This window comes from Bactrocera tryoni, chromosome 5, assembly GCF_016617805.1.
Source record: "Bactrocera tryoni isolate S06 chromosome 5, CSIRO_BtryS06_freeze2, whole genome shotgun sequence".
Taxonomy (NCBI): Eukaryota; Metazoa; Arthropoda; class Insecta; order Diptera; family Tephritidae; genus Bactrocera; species Bactrocera tryoni.
This window is the reverse complement of record NC_052503.1, coordinates 4988184-5012862: the sequence shown is the minus strand read 5'-3', so window position 1 is coordinate 5012862 and position 24679 is coordinate 4988184. Positions and strand designations below refer to the sequence as shown.

General features: G+C 32.2%; 1 protein-coding gene across 5 annotated transcripts in view; it reads right to left on the bottom strand.

Annotated features, from left to right (window-relative positions):
• The window catches only part of LOC120776370 (arginine kinase), a 28128-nt gene extending 4411 nt beyond the window's left edge, over positions 1-23717 (bottom strand). The window contains exons 1-3 of one of the 5 annotated variants that reach the window (XM_040106949.1): positions 23615-23717; positions 20262-20310; positions 14180-14620 (exon numbers count right to left, since the gene is read on the bottom strand). In XM_040106949.1, the coding sequence (XP_039962883.1) occupies positions 14180-14620; positions 20262-20305 (485 nt within the window). In that variant the 5' untranslated portion in view covers positions 20306-20310; positions 23615-23717. Of the gene's footprint in view, positions 1-6109; positions 6213-14179; positions 14621-20261; positions 20311-23030; positions 23313-23614 lie in introns of those variants that run through there. The other 4 variants (XM_040106950.1, XM_040106952.1, XM_040106953.1 and 1 more) reach the window with 4 other exon arrangements.
• Positions 23718-24679: the final 962 nt, after the last annotated feature.

Sequence of the window (24679 nt, the reverse complement as noted above, 5' to 3'; positions counted from 1 at the left end):
TATTTCTACGACAATCATTTAGTTAAATAGTGTTGCATATGTTGACGCTTGCGCATTCAAAAGGTGTGAAAGAATGTGCTCATTCTAAGATTTAATACTCCCGACAAGCCCATAATTATAGTTTGTATTGCCATAACGTAAACGTGCTCGAATAGATATGTATGTATTTACATTGACATACAACATACTAATGAATATTATTATAGCGTTTGGTATTAAAATGGTAATTCTAAGTTGACTTACAATAAAATTTGACCGTCTTATAAAATCACCATTAATTATGTTGTCATATGAAATGAATGCAACGCTAAAATAATCATTTGTGATTTCATAAATTATTTAAATGCAATACCTATTTTTATCGTTAAGTCCCATTCCATCCCTGATCCTATATGAGATATATTCAGATCAGAAGAGAGGGGACAATTCATCCCGGACCCGGAATTCTCAGAGGAGAATATTATTGAAAAATGTTTTGCATATATTTTTTCCAATCATTCTCTATAATCATGGCCAGGCCCCGGGGTTCTCTCTGCAGCCAAGAATATATGTATGTATACTCCAGTATTTCGCTCTAAATCCCTGACTTTGAAACTTTTCATTAACAGTAATGAACTATTGTACGACTATCCTTGCCAATTGTTCTTTCCTCCTGATCACATTACAGGAAATTATTGTACATTTTCGGGTACATATAATAAGTACTGCAAAATTCATTTGGATTAAAAATGTTAATATAGCCTTAACGAAACGCTTAGGATGTGCATGGTGGAAATCTCAATATAATATACGCTAATTAACATTTACAGGTAAGCAGGTGTAAATGTCTTTACTCAAACTATTTTTTTATGTTTGCTAATATTCGCGCTTGCGGTTTTTTTCACACACATACAGGTGAAATTTGCATTCATTGAATTTGCTAATTCGGCTATCTAAATAAGTCCCACAAATAGGTGAAGTAAAATAATATAATGGAATTTGATAAAGAAATATAATTGCTATCAGCGGCAATAGAAACTAAATGCTGATAAGGTACGGAAATTTTTGCTTTGGCCGTCTTCACAAGCAGTGGGAAATGTTAGTGTGATAATAATTAAAATGTGCATATAAATGGACTCACGTAAGCACATACATACATACATATGTACACATTTTCACTTGTGTTTAATTAATGTCCAACATCTTGATTGTTGGAAAATTTACAAAAACGATAACAACGAGTTAAGTGCATCAGCTCTTGGAGTCAGACGTAAACAAGAGGTATTTTCCGAAAAGTAAAAGAACATGCAATATAGAGTATTTACATACTTATTTTTTTTAATATAGAATTTCCTTAAGATATAGATATCAAATCAACTTTTAAAGTAAAAACATATGTCAGTATATTTCAAAAATTACCACGCAAAGACTTGCACTCTAATCATATTTAAAAATCGTGATCAGTTTTCAATATCCTTCCTGTAATTGAAACTATGTTATCAGTTCGTTATTTTATACTTTACATCCCTAATGTAAATTCCAAGTGCAGTCAACTGTGAGAAATAATATTGAAAACGCACGTCAAAAATTAAAATAACTGGAAATGTTTAAACCAGTCAAGGTTATTGGTATGATCTATAAATGTGTGTAGCTGTATATGAACATTAATTTATATCACATTTTACAAATTATTGATTAACATCCGAATTAAATATTCATTAAAAACTGTTTTTGTTTCTTTCACAACTGTTCTTTCAAATTTTACATTACTTAGGTTCAACACATTTGAAAATAATGATTAAAACAAATCAGTAATGTTTAAAATACTTCAGAATTTTCCTATTAGAGTCAACAACAGGTTCATATGTACTAAATTAATTAACCGCCGACTATTATAAACGTTGTTACGCGACCGCTTTATTAACAACGAATGCTGGTGAAAAGGTAAAGGTGTGTTTGCTCATTTCGAATTGTACAGATTTAATTATAAACTCAATCGTAAAAGTTATCTGAGTAGATATGAATTTTTGCTTGACATCTGAATCACCCACTAATTTTTTTCGCCTGTTATTTGATAAGTAACTTTCAAGAGTGCACTTAAAAGTGTCGCCCAGCATACACACACCGGTACGAATATGTATAGTCAAATATATGTATGTATGTATGTACCCACACGATTGCTAAGTGAATAATTAGTGAAATAAATATGTCAAATAAAAGTTAGAGCAATAATCAAGTTGTATCTTTGTATATACATACATACATACATATGAATTTAGTAAAATTGTTTAGTGCGAATAAATTGATAGCTTTCAAGAGCTTCTTAATTTTAATAATAATTGTCAGCACTGAAAGGTCTACGGTGTACCAACGGAGCTCATGAGGAAATGATATTAAAAAATAATATAAATAAAGGTGTATAGTATCTTATTAAGATAAGTTAAATTTTTTTAGAGAATTTATTGTTACTCATTCACCTACAAATACGATTTTAATAAATCTAATTTTTTTAGAAGTTTATTTGATCCTGCTTGAAGTAAAGCGATAAAACAAATTCTATTTGCAAACGCTGAATAATTTTTTCCTTCGTCTGAATATATGCATATGTATTGATGTATTTTTCTTAAAAAACTCGCTTTAGTCATACATAACAAAAAAAACGGATGTTGGCAATTTAAGATTGTCTGGAGCAGCAATAAAGCATGTCATTATCTCATATAAAGTTCCCCAATTTAAAAAGGGGTTGCATGTAGATATGTACATATGTATGTACATATACATATGTACATAGCATATTCTATGTATGCAACATATCTAAAATTTTTTATATACATAAGTGTACAACAAATTCAAGGGTACAGAAGAATTAATAAAGATTGAGAAATTGCACTAATGTATGTATATACATATATTTAGAATACATATTGAAGTGTAATCTTTCTCTACCTGTGACTTTCATTTTATTAAATACTTCATCACAATCAAATTATAAATTAAAATTATTAATAAATGTTAAGAAATAGGAATAACAATAATTTGAAAAAGTTAAATAATTAAAATGTAAAAAAAATCTCTCTAATGCAATTCCACTCACTATATAATGTATATAGTATGCACCACACATACATATGTATGTATCTATTTAAAAGGTATTAAAAGGTAAATCAGCTGTTAAAATTGAATTCCCTGTAAAAAAAAAGAAAATTCACTGCTGTCGAATATGGAGAAATTAACATTTCACTGTTAATCGTAGCGTTGCTGTTAAAAGCTTCCAGCCTCATTTCCCCTGTAACGGAAGCTCAACTTTCGTGCTTTTAACTAACGCCAACTGGGTCAACGTTGCATAACCTAAGTACGGTTATATAATATGCACTACCTACAAACATATATCACTTTTATTTACATTAACTGCAGTTTCACAACATCTGTATTTGCACACATATTTACAGATAAACATACGTACATAGAAAGTTAAAAAGTTGCCTGCACCCCCCCCTCGATTTCTTTGTACTATCCGGGTTAAATGTTGATTACGCAAACATCTACTACTTTAACGATTTATACATCTATGTGTATAAGAATGTGTGCACTGACAGTTACTTTGTTGTGGTTCTGATTGGATTCAATGGGATTCTTTTTGTTTTTAGTATAATTAAAGGAACAACTTTTAAATGGAAACTTGTACGGATTTTTGCATTTCATTGTGGCAAACAATACATAGTATTTAAGTAAAACGTTATATGATATGATTACTTTCTTCGTTTTTATACCTATGCTTATAACTACAAATCTACATACATATGTCCAATTTTTTCCCTTATAAAACGCTCGTAAAATAAATTCTCGATTTCTAGTTATAAACAAAAAAAATTGCACTGGATATTTTTCAGCTTCTGTGCGCGTTAGATCGTCGCAATTGAATGAGCAACATCATTAACGAATGTCTAGAATATAAGAAAAGTTGGAAGTGAGGGGCAATAATGGTGATCGTGATGCTGGCCAGACAATTCACATAAATTTAATAGACTTAATTGAACAATTGTCAAACTTTGCAATGTTTTTCATTCGACTGTGAGTAATTTCTATAATATGTACACAGCTCTTTATATACAGTAGCTATGGACTTATGTGCCTATCGTAGTTACTCATAGCGCGAGTTAATGAAAGGAAAATGAACAAGTAAACGTTAACCAGAATGCCGGCTGTTATTTACATACATACATACATATGTATGTATATTGATGGATGATCGTATGTGTTTGTACTGAAAATATTGAAATATGAACGTGAACAAACGACCGTTTAAGCACACCACACTACATATGAACATACAGCCATATTTAGTTTGTAAAATTAAATTGTGGACATAAGGCTTTTGATTAAGACATCACCAGCGATTGCTTAGGTAGTTATTCAGTTTTTAAGCAAATTTTACTTATACAAAAATATACATATATGTATGTATGTATATTCGATTGTTTGTTTTATTCCTGGCAATAATTATGGACATTAATATGCATATGTGACAATATTAACTTTTCATAAATCAAACAAAATAATATATAAATACTGTGTATATATTTTCATCAGGAAGAGGCGTTAATATAAAAAGGATATGGTGTATTTATTCAACTAATCTAAAATTAGACACGGTTCCGCCTTATACTCTTATTTTAATGATGTATGTATATTTGATAGAGTGTTAAATAGAGATTACTTGAAGTTCCCCACAATTTTCAAAAATAAGTTATTTTTAGGAAGGTATGTACATATACATATAGATATTTCGTAGGGACAAAATTTTTTACAGAAAATTAAAAGAAAAAACTACAATAGAAACTCTTTTTGCCAAAAAATAAAATAAACCATATTTATAATAATTGCTTCATTTCAAGTGCGCTGAAATCCTGTGTTTATTTAATATCAACAGTAATCGTGAAAAATTCCAATCTAAACCATCCATTACAACAATTCTCTCCCTTTGACTCGTATATGTTTGTTTTAAAATTGATATTTTTTATATTTTTTACAAATTAGGAAAGATAGATAGAGTATAAGCAGCGCAAGTGTTCCGAGTTATTGTACAATACTCAATTCAATTTTGGCATCATATGATCAAGAATAATAAACAAGTTATCGGCTTTCAGGTGAATGAGAAGTCAGTAACTTTTAAAAATTAACGAACATAATACATACACCTATATACATATGTATGCATAAGCAATGACGTTTACATACATATATCCTACGAACATTTTAGAAGTTCGTTCGTACATATGTATGTATACGAATAAACAAATTAATAGATGGCTTTTCAAAAATACCCTATATATTACCATATATCCCAAAAATCAATTAAACCTTTAACTGTATACTTACAATTAACAATCTTAAAATACACACAATAAATTAAATATTTAACTACTTGTATTTAGTGTCACGATCACTTCGGCTAAGTATTTATGTACATATATGTATGTATGTATGTATACTCAAATTATTTTCTCAGCCCTAAGGTACAATTCGCCTACGTGACCAACGAGCAGTAATTTATGAAAATAAAATTTGAAAGTAAAAAAAAAAAAAGAAGATTTAACGAACATTTTCATGTCACATTTTCGGATTCAACTGCAAGCAAAAAGAGTACTTAACTTAGCGCACTTCACTTTGTTATATTCGTTGAACGAAAGAAATAAAAAATGGAGTATTTTAGCACGAATGCTTCATCAAACACAAAGGATGATAAATAATAACGCCAAAAATGCCGGTAACCGGTTTGGTAGAAATAAAGCGAAAAGTAATGAAAACACAAAACAACTAAATGCTGACTCACACTCATTTGCGAACTTTTCGCAAGTTTTAACCAAATATTTTAACACAATTTACCATCCAACCATAAAAATTTATATCCCAAAAATTAAGGGAAAATTTTGAAGTGTTGCGTAACGTAGAAACGTTAAGCAAATTTTCACATTTCCGAAATAAGCACTACCAAAACTTTTCATTTTTCCTCTGAACATTTGAAATGCATGAAAGCTTAATTTACTTCATGGTTTATCAAAGCACTTGAATTTCTTATATTTTCTTCCTATATTTTCACAAAATTTAACGATTTGGGAAGAGCGCTCACCTTTTTCAACCGTAGTATCCAACGACCAACTTAACAATGATCAAAATTATTTTGCTATCCGCAACTGTAGCACTTCTTCAGCTTTTTATTCAATTCGTTTTTGTTCAATTGAAAACGCGCACTTTCCCACAATATCCCCGCTAGCGTTGCTTTCGCGCTCTGCCTAGTCAAATCGTGTTACCAGAGAATTTGCAAGAACAACAACAATTGCCACCGGCAAACATTCGTCTGCTTTCAAGCTAACGTCGGAGCGTCACTCACACATTTTTACGGCTTCGTTAATATATAACGGTGCAACGAAAAACGAAACTCATACCTATGCACATCGGCGTACACAAGCGAGCCGTGACAACGTCAAGCGGCAATGATCAACTCCATACATACAAACAAATATACCTACATATATATGTATATTTTTATATATGTGTATGTATAAGAATATTTGAAAATGTAAAAGCTTTATGTACATACATAGATATCTGTTTAGCGTATTTATCCATGCAATGCAACTATTGTTGGGGGCTCGACATTCCTCGACATTCTCTGCCGCAAGAGTACATTGCGTGAGCTGTTACGTACATACATACATATATACATAACTGAAATGTAGTCGGTTCATAGAGAGGCGGCACAATAATTAAAGTACGTACAAATGTATGTATATATATTATAGTATATGGCAGAACATATACATACATACCTATATTAATATATGTAAGTAATATACAGGTTTAACATGCACTCCTCCTATATAACCCAGTAAGCTATATTTTAACAACTAAACCACAAAATTAATAAGTACGAGTTGGAGTTTTAAATTCACACATTTTGAAAAGTTTAAACTTTCTGGACTTATATGTTAACGACGTATATTTACAATAGGGGTATTCTCTTGCTCTTGCAAAACCCTTGCACGGTGCACGAATCGCAGATATTTCTTTTTGGTGCACCGGCACAACAACAAACACACTCAGAAAATTATTTGCAATGGCTGTGAAATACATATGTATGTCAGACCAAAACCCATGTTTATTCTCGTGCAATGACACGTAAAAAAATAATTGCAAACCCTGTGCTAGCTGTCATTTTACTAAAATACATATTTTGACGTTAAATTGTTGAGGAAGGTAAATTTTAAATAGATTTTATAATTTCTATTTAAATTCTAAAGATTTGTTACAGTTTTTTTGTTAAGAATGAATGCAGAAGGTGCGCCAATTCACAATAGTCATGCACAATAGTCATTTACAATAAATTGACCGAATCAGCCGTTCATATATCACTAGATTCTGCAATGGGTGCTCTCGTGCCCTTGTATATTTCGGTATAGGATTTTTGCAATCTGCAATCTTGCAAGAGCAAGAGAATCCCCCTAATATTTAAGATGTTGTACAAATATACATATAAAACTACAGTCGAATTTCTTTGATACGAACTTCTGTACAACTAAGTTTTCCTTATAGCGAAATAATTTCCATAACACTGATTTCGTTAAGTTTTTAGTATTTTTTGCTCTCCTTATAACGAATTTTCTTTTCGCGAATTTTTCTATATAACATTTTTTTCTATAAACATAAGTCTAATTTTCATTCGTTTTATCTTCTTCTTCTTAATTGGCGTAGACACCGCTTACGCGATTATAGCCGAGTTAACAACAGCGCGCCAGTCGTTTCTTCTTTTCGCTACGTGGCGCCAATTGGATATTCCAAGCGAAGCCAGGTCCTTCTCCACTTGGTCCTTCCAACGGAGTGGAGGTCTTCCTCTTCCTCTTCCTCTGCTTCCCCGGCGGGTACTGCGTCGAATACTTTCAGAGCTGGAGTGTTTTCGTCCATTCGGAGAACATGACCTAGCCAGCGTAGCCGCTGTCTTTTAATTCGCTGAACTATGTCGATGTCGTCGTATATCTCGTACAGCTCATCGTCATCATAAAAAAAAAATCGTTTTATCTACCTTTATCCGAAAAAAATATAGACAAAAATATATTTAGAGGAGGTCTCTAATTTGTAATTTGATGATAAAGAATCTCTCTAATTGGTTTTCCAATAGTATAACCATATTTTTTAATAATTTAATGATGCTTTTACGTTATCGATTTGGCTTGTTGGGATGTGATACCCAAGTTCACAACAATATCGCGCCTTGCACAATGCGCCTGCCAATAGACGGGTCCTACGTATGTATGCATGTTGCTGCAAGCGCATATGCAATATATACATATGTATGTATTCACATAAATACATACAAACTTAGCCTCCCACATAAAAGTCTTTGCTCGGATTTGTTAGTTTAAGATATATGTATGTATGTACTTACTTGTATGTAAGAATGTCTGTTCTCACTTGCATAATATCTGTATATGTATACATACATACATGCATAAATGTATGTTATGTGTATGTATTGTGAAGAGCCTTAAAGCTTTTCTTGATGGTCAAGTAATAAATGTGTACATATGTATGTATGTATAACACCACTGCTCCTGTTAAATTTTCCCCTTTTTGTTAATATACATACATATATGCACATAAGTATGTATAAATATTGTATATATGGAAGGGTATTTTTTGAGGCGAGTACTACTTATGTATGTATGCAATATGAGTTTAAACTAAAGTTCTTCACTCTTTCCAGAGAAATTACTTTGTTAGTAAATATAAGTAAATACAAATATTATTAATTAAAATTATGGAATCCTAACAAGTTTTTTATTTTTAATTATAATTCGAAGACTTTTCGTTTCCGCACTTATTGCTTAAGGATTTCGCTTGTTGTAAATCAGTTAAATTTTTGTAAATAAAAAAAAAAAATAGTATAATACATAATTAAATACCATTTATGCTATAATTGTTGACATGTATGTACATATGTATGTATGTATGTATGCACATACAAATGTACTTCAATGTAGAATCTTGAACTTGAAATTTTTATTTTTTCCAAATTGTGGAAAACAACAGCCAAGATGTTATACAATTCATGTGTATGCGTATACATACATATGTATGTATGTACATAAATGAAAATGTATAGATTAAACATGCAAAAATATTGTATGTGTATACATACATTCATATGTACATACATAAGTATGTACATACATAAATATTTCACTTTCTAGTTGACATCTGAAATTCTTGAACTTGAAGTCTTTTGCATGTTTTTATTTGTCCCTAAAAAATTGAAACGATGCCAAATAAGCAATATAATATATGTATGTACATACATACATATGTAGTAATATACTTACGTATGATCACAAGTATAAATGAATGTACATAAGTATGTATGTATGTATGTATGTATATAATTATAAAAAATTTCATAAAGACTTCGTTTGTTGTAAAACGTTATTAGAAAAGGTGGAAAATCAAATACATAAGTACGTATGTATGTATGTACATACATACATACATAATGTAATTCCTCAATTGAATCCTTTTCATCTGTGATGTCATCACCTTGTTCGGATACCGTACTGTTTGGCCTAGTTTAACCTAACCTACCTTACTCTTGACGATAACTGTTTGTATACCGTTTATATCTAAGTATACATTTTAATACGATTTATTATATCTTCGTACATATGTATGTACATATGTACATATGTACATATATACATATGTATGTATATATGGATGGAACACAGATAAGTCAGGGCTTCCATATGTATAACTATTTCTTTAAGGAATAGTAACAGATGGTTCGTGCAATAATCAATAATAGTCTGTTAGGTTAATAATAGTACAATCGTGCGTATGAGAAAAATAAATAATTGGCATATGTTGTTTCTTTCACTTATTATATTGTAATACCTAAGTATGTATGTAAGTAATTCCACATATGTAAGTACAGACATTTATATATAAACAAATAATTTTAGTATAAGTACCTAACATCTGCTAAAAATACAACAAAATAATTATAGATACTTTTAAAGGCAGTTATGTATGTATGTACATATGTAAATGGATTCAAGAAAATATTATAAGTAGATATTTATGTATGTATGTATGTTTGTGTTTTGAGCCTATATCCGTATCCCTTGTAATATTTTAGACCCTTATTCGATTGTGTATGGTCAAGATTACGCAACATGCTACCTTTAACTTTTGCCTGTTAAAACAGTGATTGTCTAAATAGTGAATTGTAAGCCCGATTTTCTTGAGTGAATCATTACTTTTGGTAATTTCCAATGCTGGGAGAGATTTACATAAGTATGTAGCTTCTTCACGACATCGTGTCACCAAAAATCCGGGGGATAGAAGATGTCTAGTTGTTCTAGTTAGCGTGGATTCATGAGTACATACTTATGTATATACATATTTATAATTTGCATGTATGTACATATGTAAATTTACTAAAGGAAACATATGTTTGTATGAATGTGTGAATTTTTCCTTGTAAGAAATTTGTATCTTCACGTTAGTCACTTTTCGCTCATTTACCCACAGTAACTTCTTACAGAAGCGAACCATCTAGCCAGCCTGTCCGGAGTCAAGTCACATGATCTCCCCCACAAAGTTTATATTTGGATCCAGCGCACGTATATCTATAAAATACACACATATGTATGTATGTATGTACATAAGTATCTCAACACGACTATAGTATAAGAGTCTGAATGTGTTTTCATTTCAATTTCATCTAAGCAGAATGGTGCTGAGCTATTTTTATTGTTGTTTCGGGCTTTCGTTTTCAGATATAGTATTTTTCCTACTTTTTTTCATTTCACTGCCTTGTTTTTGTTGCTGTCACTGTGTGTTCAAAAAGCACATCCATACATAAATAAATGAGAATGTATTGAGTAATAAATACGTTTATCATCATCAGTGTATTCACAAATTCCATACATACATACATACATATGTACATATGTACATATTGTATATGCATGTATGGTATGTTATGTGTCAAAAAGTGTCGGCCGATTCGTTTTGAATTTTTCTACAAAAGCGACGTTCTAATATAAATTAAATGTAGATTTGTGGCTTACACAGCTATCATAGAAAAAACAGTTAAGGAGGAGCTGAGGTCGGGTGCAACCAAATTGTGGATGTAAAAGCAATTTTTGAATTGTGAATCCATTTTTAGGCCCTCAGTTTTGGTTCAAAATAGTTTACTTAGACCCCGCTCTTACCCGGGCGCTACATGATCAAGAAATTGTTTTTTAGTTGTAATACACTCACTTTTAGAACTTGAACGCAGTCTAGATATCAATTTTTCTATTCAAGCCTTGGGGCAAGTTGACGATCAAGTTAAAACAGTTTTGCAACGAAATAAAATGCAATTGTCGAAATTATGAATATTTCGTTATACTTGTATTCACGGTTTTTTATTAATTTTGATCAGTAGTATTGGCATTGTTATTTTCGTTTTTCCTGGTAATACCATTTAGTCCAATATATGGCGTCATTATGAAAATTTTCACATTTAAGATTTTATATCTAACCTGAATAGTTTTAGTGTTGATGAACAAAACAATTATACTCCGCGCTACAAGTTGTGTCAGTATAATAATACCGTGAAAAAAGCTAAAATACAATTTATTGTACCAAGATAGTTTTATTATTTTAAGAATGTTTTTATCTTTAATTTTTTGGGAAATTTTCATATTATATTTGTTTAAGAATATTAATATTTGTTCTTAGTCAGTTAATCCTTTAAGCAGAACAAATAACTAAAATCATGTTGACTTGTGTATTAAATAAAATTCTTAGTACAACAAATAATTGTAGTAAATTAGTGTATATGTACATATACATCTACATACATAGTACATAGTATGTACATACATATGTACATACAATGTTTGGTCCTGCTTAACCAATTGGGCAGAGACTACTGTTTGGTTGAAAACTTTTTCCACTTGTGTCTGGTCATGAATTACTTGAACATTGTTGAGTAATTGATTTTTAATCGTAATCAACAGCTCGTACTTTTTATTTTGTTTCAGTAAATTAGTTTCCCGGTTGAACATTTTGTATGATTAAACATATGTATGTATGTATGTACATATATTTTTGAATATAGTACTTTATATTTTTCCCTAATGAGTTATGACTTAAGCTCGTACATATGTATATTGGAGTTAAGATATTTTTCTGAGGTAAAGTACAAACATACATACACATGTGCATATGCCAATTTTGTAAGTATATACATACATACATTAATATGAATATACTCATATTTAAAAAGTTAACATAAAATCTGCGTACATAAGTAGTTTATGTACAGACATACATAAATATGTACATATTCTTTCAAGGTCCCTTTCAAAAGGTTACACAGACTAAATCACATAACATAAAATTCTTAGCGAGGCAATAGAAAATTAGTATTGTTGGTGTGAGAATTATTTATTTCGGCCCAATTAAATGAATAAAAGGCTTGGTGTATGGTGGTTTAGTACAGAAAAGCATAATAATAAAAGTTTTGCACATATCATTAGGAAATCCAACAATTTCTTAATAAATTCTCTTTGCATTCTTCGCCTGACAACACGTAATGAAATACATACATATGCATGCATCTTAGATGCACTGGTGCCGCTGCTCTATACGTACGTATGTATGTACATAAGTACATACGTATGTATGTGTAGGTTCGTAGGCTGCCCGGTCGTGTGTAAGCTGTTCGGGATAAATATCGTGTAAAAGTTCCCAGATTTTCTTACATTTACCACGTCATTTAAGTTCAAAATGAATTTTAGTCTATCATTTTCTTCTTTTGAAATAAATTAAATATATTATGATGGCAAAAACTCGTTGAACACTGTACAGACATACGCACGCAGATTCATGTAGGTGCAACTGCAGAACGCGCCTTTTGCTTAAAATTTTTGACTTGATGCCAAGTTATTGTTGAACAAACAAGTGGCCAGTTTTTGGCAATATTCACACAAAACTTTTACGTAATTTTGCACAGGAAACGGTAAAAATACATGGGAGGCAAAAATATATTACACTTTTTAGCGTAATAATTTCTTTTTTGTCACGCTGACAAATTCTATGCTTGGTAAATTTAATTTCTTTTAAATTATGAGATAATAGACTTTAATTGGTAAATTGAAATGTGTGCAAGTTTCAAAAATCTTTAGAGACTGGGTCCTCACCTCACCTCAAGCATACAAAATGTATATATGTATGTACATACATATACATATTCTACATACATATGTATGTATGTATGTCAATACTATACAAATAATTATATCTATATTGTTTCCAAAAATTGGATAATAATTTGTTTATAATTGAGAACATGAACACAGAGATGAAGTTTTTTACCGAATAACTGTACAACTTAAAAAACCCGAGAATTTAATCAACGTTTAACGCTTTAGCTGCAGCTGCTTCTTAAACTTTTTTTTAACTTTTGTATAATAAATATTAAACAACGGGGAATTTATGAGGTATTGCGCATAAAATAAATATTATGCCACAAAATGTTTGTCACTTTCTCAGAAAGTGCCGTTATTAATAGGTGTTGAGACCAATGACATATATTAAAACGTTCATGGAAACCGCATAAACCACTTTTGTAAGATTACGAAAAGATGAGAACATGCTATATAGGGCTGCTCACGATTTGTTTAGTAACTGAACAATATTGTTATTATACATCTACTTATATGTACATAGCATATATGTAAGTATGTATGTATGTATGTATTATATACTCATGATTCAGAGCTGCTTAATTATTGTTGTTAAAGGATGTTCCCAATTTAAGTCGTTTATTTCAAATAGTGTTGAAAGAAAGTCGCCCACTTTTGCAATTTTGGTAAGCCTTTAAGCATATTTTTCTTTAACAACTTGTTCAGGTTATAAACTTGAAAAGAAAGTTAGCCAAAATGGCAACCTAAAATACTTGCAACCAAGGCAATTGCTTCATTAGCCTATATAGACGGGTCAGCCCTGGCAATGCCTTTATGACAATAAGACAAAGGGATCTCATTCATTTAAAAGTAGATAACTAGGTATTTCTATATTATTTATTTATATTTTATTTATTATATTTGTATTAGGCACGTGACTACTAATTATTTCTTAACCATCTATTGTATACCTTTCTGGTTCCTTTTGTGATTCGCTTACTAAGAATCCAGTTGTGGCATCCTTCAAGTTAGCTTTAAGTTTTTCATTTCCATTTTCGAAAGGCTTGCTAGCTTCTTTTAACTTTTTATCTAAGGCATCAGGCACTAATTCTTTTCTGAAAGTAGTAGGACTTGGTGTTGGTTTTATGGATGGACTTGTTGTTGGCGTCGTTGGAGGTGTTGCTGGCGCCGGTTTTTCAATTGGCTTCGGTGGACTTGGTGCTGGGGTGGGAGCGACAACGGGTTTTGGAACCGGTTGCGCTGGTTTTGGAGCAGGCGCCGGTTTAGTTTCTGCAATTTTTGGGGCTACAGCTGGAGTTGGTTGTGATTGAGGCGCAGGTGGCTGCTTATTCTCTATAGCTTTATTAGCACCCTTTATTTTTATATTAGCGAAAAACCAACCAAAGTGTTTTCTAAAAAAATAAAAGTGGAAAAAGAAGAGAAAACAAAAACGTAATATAAGATAAAGAAAATTAATAATAAATTAAAAAAACAAAATTTTAAATGTTTAAATGTAGGAATAACAAAAAAAATCTAAGTCGAAATGACGCATAATAGATAGAAGATAGAGTAAACTTAGGCGTTTCTAAACAAATTTAAATTTGTTTTAAATGCCTCCTAGTAATTAATAGTGCTTAGTTGTTGGTTATTTTTAATATTTTGAGCGGCACATGTGGAGAAGTGTGCTAATATGCGAATTATCTGTAGTTTCACGTTAAGCGTTTATTTTAACAATTTTTTTTTACTTCACAAAATGTAAACAAATTTGCAAACAAATAGGCACTGCCATTTTTATTTTAAATAACAAAATGTGCATAAATTAAGGAAAATGCATACATATGTATGTATGTACGTACATATAAAATGATAATAATAAGAAGAAGCATTCGCAAATAATAGAAAATTTACTTTACCGAAAAATAAATAAATGGTAAGCTGCTAATTCCATTAAGCTTGTTGAAATATTCATATTCCTTAAGCTTCATACATATGTACGTATGTACATACATACATATGTACATATGTAAATTGAAATTGAACGAAAAGCTTAAGCGGTTGGTAATTCATAAATCGGTAATTACTCCGCCTTTTGGAAAGCAACGGAAATTAAGCGATTTCTTTCAAGTGCATATAACTCTACATATCTACATATGTATGTACATATATGCATACATGGACATACATAAGTAAGTACACATACACACATAAATATACATACATATGTATATACATATGTACATATGTAAGTATTTTCGCTTTCAGAAGTCGATTATATAAAAGTGAATGGAAAATGGGCGCAAGCATCTGCCGTAGTCACACCTTTTTCCTGTTGCTTTCACATAAAATTAGTTAAATACATGAATAAAGGAAACAAAAACAAAATTGCATTCAAATGGGTAGACAAACATTAGATTAAAGAAAAGTACTGTTCGGATGATGTTGTTTCCAACCTGTTGCAAAAATGCAAAGCTAATTTTGTCACATGATATAGCAGACCGATTCTTTATACAAATCTATAAACATACATACATACTTATGTACACCTATGGTGCATACCTTTTCACCGCTGAGCAATTAACCACATGTTAGCGATCTACATTTTTCTATATACTTTTAGTCTTATTATGGTAAATATATACTCGCGTTCGCAGAAATCTATTGTATGCCATATGCAATGCAAATAAAAGTATGTATGTATGTGTGTATGTTCACTTGCTGTGCTGATGGACTGGCAATATACAGAATTGCAATCACTCACCATGACAGTTAATCGGACAGATTGTGCCCGCAACACACACACTCATAAAAAAACAAATAGCAATTGACGATAAACACAGTTTGATATGAATATATCATGTGCCTAGCCATTATGCCGGTTTGATGATTAATAACGAGCACCTGGTAAACACTCAAGCTTCCGCACCAGCACCAAGCAGTTTCGAGAGTTCGATAACCACAAACAAAATTACGTTTAATAGTTCTACTTATGGAAAACCATAATATGAAGAAAGAGGTAGTAGCTAATAATGAAAATATATATATAGCTGTCAACATTTAAAGGTTAATCCTTGAATGGATCTTGCACCAAATTACCAAAGGAGATGCGATATTTGGATATCCTAACACCCAGAAGGAAACGGTGGAGCCATATGAACATATGTATATTCAGCATAATATATGTATAAATGATCAGGGGTCACGCCAGTGATATAGCCGTGTCCTTCTGTCTATTAGCCCTGACAGACGAAAGCGCTAATATGCATTAGCGGGCTTAATTTACATTTACTTGCGCATTTGAGCCATGTTAATGCAAATTTGTAATGCACAAGAATTTCGTGCATTTAACTGAATTTACCAAATTTGAGTAGGCAACACTGCTCAAAAATGGCCGATTCTTGCTATTTTTTGACAGATTTGCGCTTGAAGTCTACTACCTCCTTTGCGTTTACAGCATCAGCATCAGTACATATGTACATATATTAACAAAAACAAATTTGAATATTTTTAGATGGCAGAAAATAAACAACGCACAGTTTGCTATCCATTTTTCCAATATTCTTACCTTTTTCGCACACTTTTATTTCACTCTTTTTTTTTAATAAATAAACAAATTTCACTATCAGCTGTCTAAATGCACAAGTCTGCGTCTGTCACCATAAAATTTCAACGCGCATTAGCGTTACTTAAGGCGCAATAATTTTGCTCGTCTGTCAGGGCTATATAGTAGTCCGATCCGAATAATATGATCGCTGGCTTGGGCGATAATCTATGCCGAATTTCGTGAATATATTTTTCAAATAAGAAAGTGTTCCATACAAGAACTTGATTTTGATCAGTATGACAACTATATGCTACCAAAAATGTTCGATATTGGCGGTTCTGACAACTTTGCCGCTCCTTGGCATAAATTACAGTTTCATTTCAGACTCTTTCCAACCGATTGGTCAGCGTTTTGCTAACTGGGTTGCACTAGGTATATGCAGAGTTCTTTATTCGTATACACATGCATACATACAAGCGCATTGAGCGATTGTTGACTATACAAATTAGCACAGTAACAAAATTTGTTTAAAATTAGTTAAGTAATCATTTGTCATTTATAAAAGTGTTAATTGAATTGAAGATAGTGGCGATGATAAGGGAGTATTGAAGGAATGAGATTTCACGTCAAAAAGGAACTTCTGGAAATTTGAAACAAAGTTATTTTTGTTTCCTTTTTTATTCGGCTTCGCTTCTTTGGCCAAGCAAAGAACCGCGTACGTGACAACGGTGGTGTACAGGGGAATCTTTCCTGCACTGGCCGAGCCTATCAACTCTGCAAATCGGCGATCGGCGTAGGTGGTTGTATACGTACATACAATCATGTTTGTTTGTATATACTTATATACATATGTGTGTGCAATCAAAAAATTGCAAACGTTTGCACTTATTTGTGTTTATCTAGCTTTGTGGATTTAAATACACAAAAATGTATAAACACACACACATCCATATGTATGTAGCTATTGCAAACAATTGTGCCGGTTAAGCCATTGGGGCAGGTTGCATAACGGTTTAATGATTCTATGGATAACATAACAGTGCAATTTGTTAGTTTGGAGAGTAGGCCTGCTTATGTATGTATGTATGTACATATGTAACGGATTGCTTTCGCGCAAATATGAAGATTTAAAAAATCTGAATAATCGGTTGTATGGGAGATATGTGATATACTTACATATGTACGTAGTTGTCCGATCTGACCGATTCTGACAAATGATCAATAGAATAGGGCAATTCAGAATCTTGTGCATCTGAGACGAACAAAATTTTATAAAAACTAACAAACTTCACTATAAAAATCCTTGGTTCGAAACCGGTTTCAGACCAGTAGAACTTGTAAATCGACCCAACCCCACCTTCATCACACATCCATACATACATACATACATACATATGAGTGGCCATAACTCGATGTTAATATAAACTCTTTAACCCAATCCCAAACCAAACACTTCAAAAGTTCAAGTTTTCTTGAAAAAATTTGATTTGGTGGGGTCAGTTTGGATGGCAGCTAGATGATATAGCGGTCTTCGGGGTATAGATATATAGTTCTTCGGAGAATGTATTGTTGACTTGGAGTTGCAATCATGCAATAGTCCACGTAAAATTTTGTAAAGATATCTTTTCAAATAAAAAAGTTTTCCATACAAGAACTTAATTTTGTTCGTTCATTTCCAACAAATCTGCAGCTTCTTAAGGAGTAAAGGACGTGTACACAATTTCTGATCGATATCTCATAAATTTAGGGACCAATTAGTGTATATACAGACAGACGCACGAACAGAAGGACAAACAAACAGGCATAGCCAAAGCGATTCAGCTCGTCACGCTGTTCATTTACCATATACAGTAAAACTTCCCTAACTCTAATCACCCTAATCCACAAAAAACCTTCGAGTTAGAGAGACTTCGAGTTATGGAATGAAATCTGTACGAAATTTTACTAATTTAAGAATTCGAGTTATGGAGAACTTCGATTTATAAAAGTTCAAGTTAAGGAAGTCCAACTGTATATATATTTTGTAGGGTCTCTGACGGTTTATTCGGGGTGTTACAAGCATCGTGGCAAAATTAATATACTCTTTTGAGGGTTTGAAAATAAGTGACGGGAATCACATTTTTTTATGAGAGGTCACCAATGAAATTGACCAGATTTTAATTAATTTTGCATCCAGTTTCTTTGAGGTATTTTACTACATAGAAATACTTGTATGTGCTGCATGAAGAGGAGAAAACTTAATTGGTTGGATGGAAATTAGCTTTTGATCATTATACTCGTAGGATGACACACGAAATTAAAAAAACATGTTATGTAATGACACGAATTCAATAATTAGCACATAATTGTCGTATGTGACACGACTCAATCGAGATATATGTACATACATACATACATATGTATGTATGTATATTTCAGTTTTTATACATCTAAATCATCAAGATCACTCTTCAAATTTACTTTTGTGTGTCTGTCTGGCCGTTGTTCAGATCTTCCCCTCTTGATTATAACAGAAACCCGTTACTCTTTTTCGTAATTTCGTAATGCGAAAAATCGGTGACAAGAATATATCTTCTTAAACAAAATACATTAGGACTCTTGCAAAACCCTTGCACGGTGCACGAATTGCAGATATTGCCTCTTGGTGTATCGGCACAACAACAAACACACGCAGAAAATTATTTGCAATGCCTGTGAAATACTTATGTACATATGTCAGCCTAAAACCCATGTTTATTCTCGTGTAATGACACGTAAAAAAATAATTGCAAACCCTGTGCTAGCTGTCATTTTACTAAAATACATATTTTGACGTTAAATTGTTGAGGAAGGTAAATTTTAAATAGATTTTATAATTTCTATTTAAAGGTGCGCCAATTCACAATAGTCATGCACAATAGTCATTTACAATAAATTGACCGAATCAGCCGTTCATATATCACTAGATTCTGCAATCTGTGCTCTTGTATATTTCGGTATAGGATTTTTGCAATCTGCAATTTTGCAAGAGCAAGAGAATCCCCCTATTGTTTTCAATTAGTTATATTTTTAAGGAAAACAAATTGAAAGAATATGGCAACACAATGACACATTCAAAGCTCCAAAGCTTATTCACAAAAGCGCAACGTAAACTTTTTCAATGGCGAGCAAATGTGCATGGGAGCGGACACTTAGTTAGAATCCGCCTAAAAGTATGCAATTAATGCTTAAAAGCTATCAAATCAATATCTACATATAAACACATGTTTGTATACTTATGCATAAGCTTGAATATTGCTAATTTAATTAAATAAAATTCACGCCAAATTATTTTTGAATGCGCAGTACGCTTTTATACACAAAAAGCATTTGTGTCAACGAATTTTTTCTCGATACAAAAATCAAAGTCGAAAGAGAGTTTCTTGCAAGTGCATGCAGGAAATAAAATATTTCGAGATATTAGCTGCTTCGGATTCATAGTTGATGCGTTTTTTTAGTTTTAACTTACTTATATATTGATTTCCGTTACTCACCTTATTTCATCGATGGCGAACGATAAGTACCACAAAGCAAACATTTTTTCTGAAAAATAAGAATAAATTGTTTAAATATTTATAACGACAGAGCAAATAAGAATCTATGTAACTTTCTAATATGACACTTTTTCAGCTATCTATTCACGTTTAGATCATAAAGCTGGTATTTTAGATAAAATAAAAAATTGCAACATTTTGTGGTTTCGTCGTTAGCAGCTAGAGGTCGGAGACACAATCCGTGAGTCATTCAAGAAAAATTCGGGTGCTTATTAGTCGAAATGTCTCATTCTTTCGATTAACAATGAACATTTTTAATATTTACAATGAAACTGATCAGTCACTTCGCAAAACAAAAATAAAAAAAAATGGAATTCAAGCCCGATTTTTGGATATTTTACTAATTTTACTAGAACTTTGAACCGCAATGATGGATAATGAATTCCTCCATTGCTAGCATGACTATTCCATTGTGAGTACAGAAGTGGGGTAGTCATGCGGGCACCTTATATTTGCTCATACTGTGTATTTATAGCTCACGTACGAGTACAGGAAATCTAAAAGATTTGTGTAGTACAAAGTTACCGGTGCGACAGCTTTGCTAACTCAGCCACAGTCACATGCATATATTTATATGAACACATTTCTCTGATAAAATTTGAAATAAAGCCGCCGAAAGCAATTTTCGTTGAGCGGTCGTAGAAAGTCTATAACGAAATAGACAGGTGAATGCACGTAATTGCCATTGCGCATTTTGCGTATAGACACACATTCTTATATAAATTACAGTTATACATTAACTAATACTTAAAATAAGCCATAAAACAAATTTCACAGTTATAAAAAAACTTTTTTAAATTATCTTTTTAATCTTCAAAGCATTTTTATTCGAATTTTCAACAGCGGTTAGCAATTTCATCTGAACGAAGGCCTAAAGCCCTTAATTTTCTCAAACACTCCTCAATTAGAAGAAGTACCCCCGCCAAGGTATAGATATATGTACATACATATATGTACATATATAAGAAGTTTACCATTAGAACATCTCGAAAATCTGTCTAGTTTTATTCTTTTACGATTTTAGAGAGATTCAACAAAGTGTGATTCTTAAGCTTTGAGTTAAGGTAGCATAAATTACTTTGACTAAAAAATTATTCTCGAAGCTGCTATTATCCTAATGTATTGAATAATTCTTGTTTTATGTACTGGAAAGTGAAAGCTTTAAATGGAATTTAAAATTGTGTAATATGAGAGATAGGCCTATTTCGCCCATATTCACACTGTATCATAAAAATCTCAGAGGAATGCCACGTACTAAATTTAGTTTAGGTTCTCGAGATATGTGATTTCACGTAAAAGTGGGCAGTGCAACGCCCATCGTCCAATTTATAAACTGGCTCCTTTAAAGCTCCCTCACATCATCGCGGAGGTTAAATTTAATGTCTCTGGATTATTTAGTTATTGATTTATCGTGCTTTTGGTAGTTTTGAACAATACCGTTATATGGAGAATGAGCGGGGTTATCATCCAATTCCATCATTTTGTCGGTAGGAGTTCTTAACAGTATTTGCGCTAGGTGAATTTGGCTGTTATAGCTTAAGTGGTTTAGGAGATATGTACATTAAACTTATTAGAGGGCGGGGCCACGCCCACTTTTCAAAATTTTGTGCCTAAAGGTGTCCCTTGCTTCTGCCATCTCCCGTACCAAAGTACAGTTCTATATCTTATTTTAGTGTTTAGTTATAGCCCTCTGACGTTTTCGATTAATGGCGTTTTGTGGGCGTGGCAGTGGTCCGCTTACAATCATCTACGAACTCTTTCTTATTTTTTTTTGCCAAGAAAGTTTCACCAACTAAGTTCCATCAAGATATCTCAATTTTTAATCAAGTTCAAGCTTGCACGGACGGACGGACAGACAGACAGCCACCCGGATTTCAACTCGTTTCGTCATATTGATCATTTTTATATACATACATATGTATGTACATACATATATATGTACATAGCTCTATATCTACATCGATTAGTTTTAGGTGATAGGAGGTTTTAGGTGGAACTCGCTATAACCGCGTAAACGGTGGCTTCACCGAAACTATTATCCTCTGTAACAACGTGTTGCAAGAGTATAACGAAACGGTAAATTTTTGCGTTTATTTGATTAAAAATTAATAAAAAGGTATCAAAATTCAAAATGACGGAAGAAAGAGCTACATTTTGGGTTTGAAATATCAAGTGGAAAGCAATGTGAAGTTGAGATAATACACCTGCGCTAATAGCAGTATGGAATTTTTGCTTTGGTTGCTTAGAAAAATAAAATATTCGGCAGTATTTGTTTCAAATTTCTCGCAGGGTACTTATGTATGTCGAAAATTAGCCAGAACTTCACATCTAGCCTGAAGCGCATATTTATCATGGCATAAACATACCCAAATGCAGAGATATATGTAAATATATAAACATTTTTCGATTTTTCAACAATTTCATTCACAAATGTCAATCAGATAAATTCGACCGACTTGTGCACGGTATACAAGTGACATTTTTTTGCCGACAAAGTATGCCTGTCCCGTCCCATTAGTTAAACATTTCGGCGTTTGTTATCAAAAAACATTGTGCACTGTTACGTCATCAAAGCATGGGAAAAAGCGTGAGTAATTCTGCCCGAAGCATAATACTTACAGCTGTACATATGTATGTATGTATATATATAACAATGTGTGTGGATATGTATAAAGCGCTAACTGTCATGTGTATCCAAATTGCACTCACCTGTTTCCTCTCAACAAATTTTACTATAATCAAATATTTTTGTAGACTCTTAAAATCTAGCGCTCTTTATTATTACTATTATTATTGTTTTCCTTATGCTTATTTGTGTTCTATATTGACTTTTTTCATTAGCAGAAATAACGCTTTGTTAGAAATTCTTCGGTTTTTCGTTGCGTTTGACGCTCCTTGTAACTTTTATCTTTTAAGGCGTTAATTGATATAACACGATACTTCTTTAACACTTTACCAACACAAATCGCTGTAAACTATATAAATATGTATGTACATATATATACTGTTCGAGTGCAATATTGAACGCTTAGTGGAAATGTTTTCTATTGATCACCGAATTGCATGTGATGTATTCTTATGTACATATGTACATACATATGTAGGTACATATATACATACATACATATATCAATTGTACATTAGATATTAGCACTAAACACAATAATTTGCTCAATTCCACATGCAGTAGGGGGACGACTTGCAGCTATTTACGTTTCACACCGAGTTTAATGCTCTTATTGTCGTTTAAAATAAATAGAAATTTTGCGATACAATTTTTACGAATAATTTACCTGCTTCACTTGACCAATTTTCAAGATTTCAATTTATCACAAAATTTCGTGCTCGCGTTTTCTTCGCTCAACGGCAGCCAAATGAGACGTACAGATTTTCAGTTTCAATTATTCACCGGTTACTTAAGAGCTCACCAACTCACTGATTCGCGGTTCCACTACTCAGAGGACACATACTGACTATCTGTATCTACAAGCATATACATATCTATACACATACCCGTATATCGTGCTCAGGAAGAATGTGCAGCTTTTGTACGTGAATTCGTTCACATTTCGGATGACATAACCCAAACAAAATGAGTTCAATGAAGAACTTTTCTCTTTACAAAATTGCTGCAGAATTGAGCATGAGTGACGAATAATAAACTGTTTATGCGAATATGTATGTGTTCACTTATGTGCTATCCAATGTGTTTTGGTTAAAAGACTCTTTTCGCTTAGCGGTAATGTAAACATTGGCGTTAATTTAAGCTGTCACCGCGAGTGCAGAGTGCGTATGAGTAACTGTCATTTATCGATGAGAGTAAAAGCAAGTAAAAAACAAATAAGGTGTGAGCAAGCATACCTTTAGGCGAAAGAGATAAATAGTGGGAGAGGACAATGTCATAAACCCCTTTTCCTTGCTCTTAATCAATACGCACATTTTCTACTGACTTTCTTGTTATCAGATCGATTTTGGAGGGTGAGGTAACAAATGAAAGGTCATTGTTACGGTTTTGATGCGAGTAACAACGATGAATTTATATAGAATACGGTTTCGCTGATGAGATCCCAAAACTAATCTCCTTTCTCTGTTAAGTGCTTAGTCATATTCATCCAATAGATTCACGCTTCTGTGCCAAAACTTTAAATTTATATATCTTTCATAAATTGTTTTTCGGTTAAACTTTACTTAGCTTCTTTTCCATATAAAAAAATATTTAGTAAGAAGTAAGCAAAAAAGTCTAAATAATCCCACCATTATTTAGAGCTTTTTTGTGTAATGGGATTTTTGGCAAAACAACTAAATTGGCAAGATGATAATCAGGGGTATTGTGGAATCCAAGACAGAATTGCTTAGCT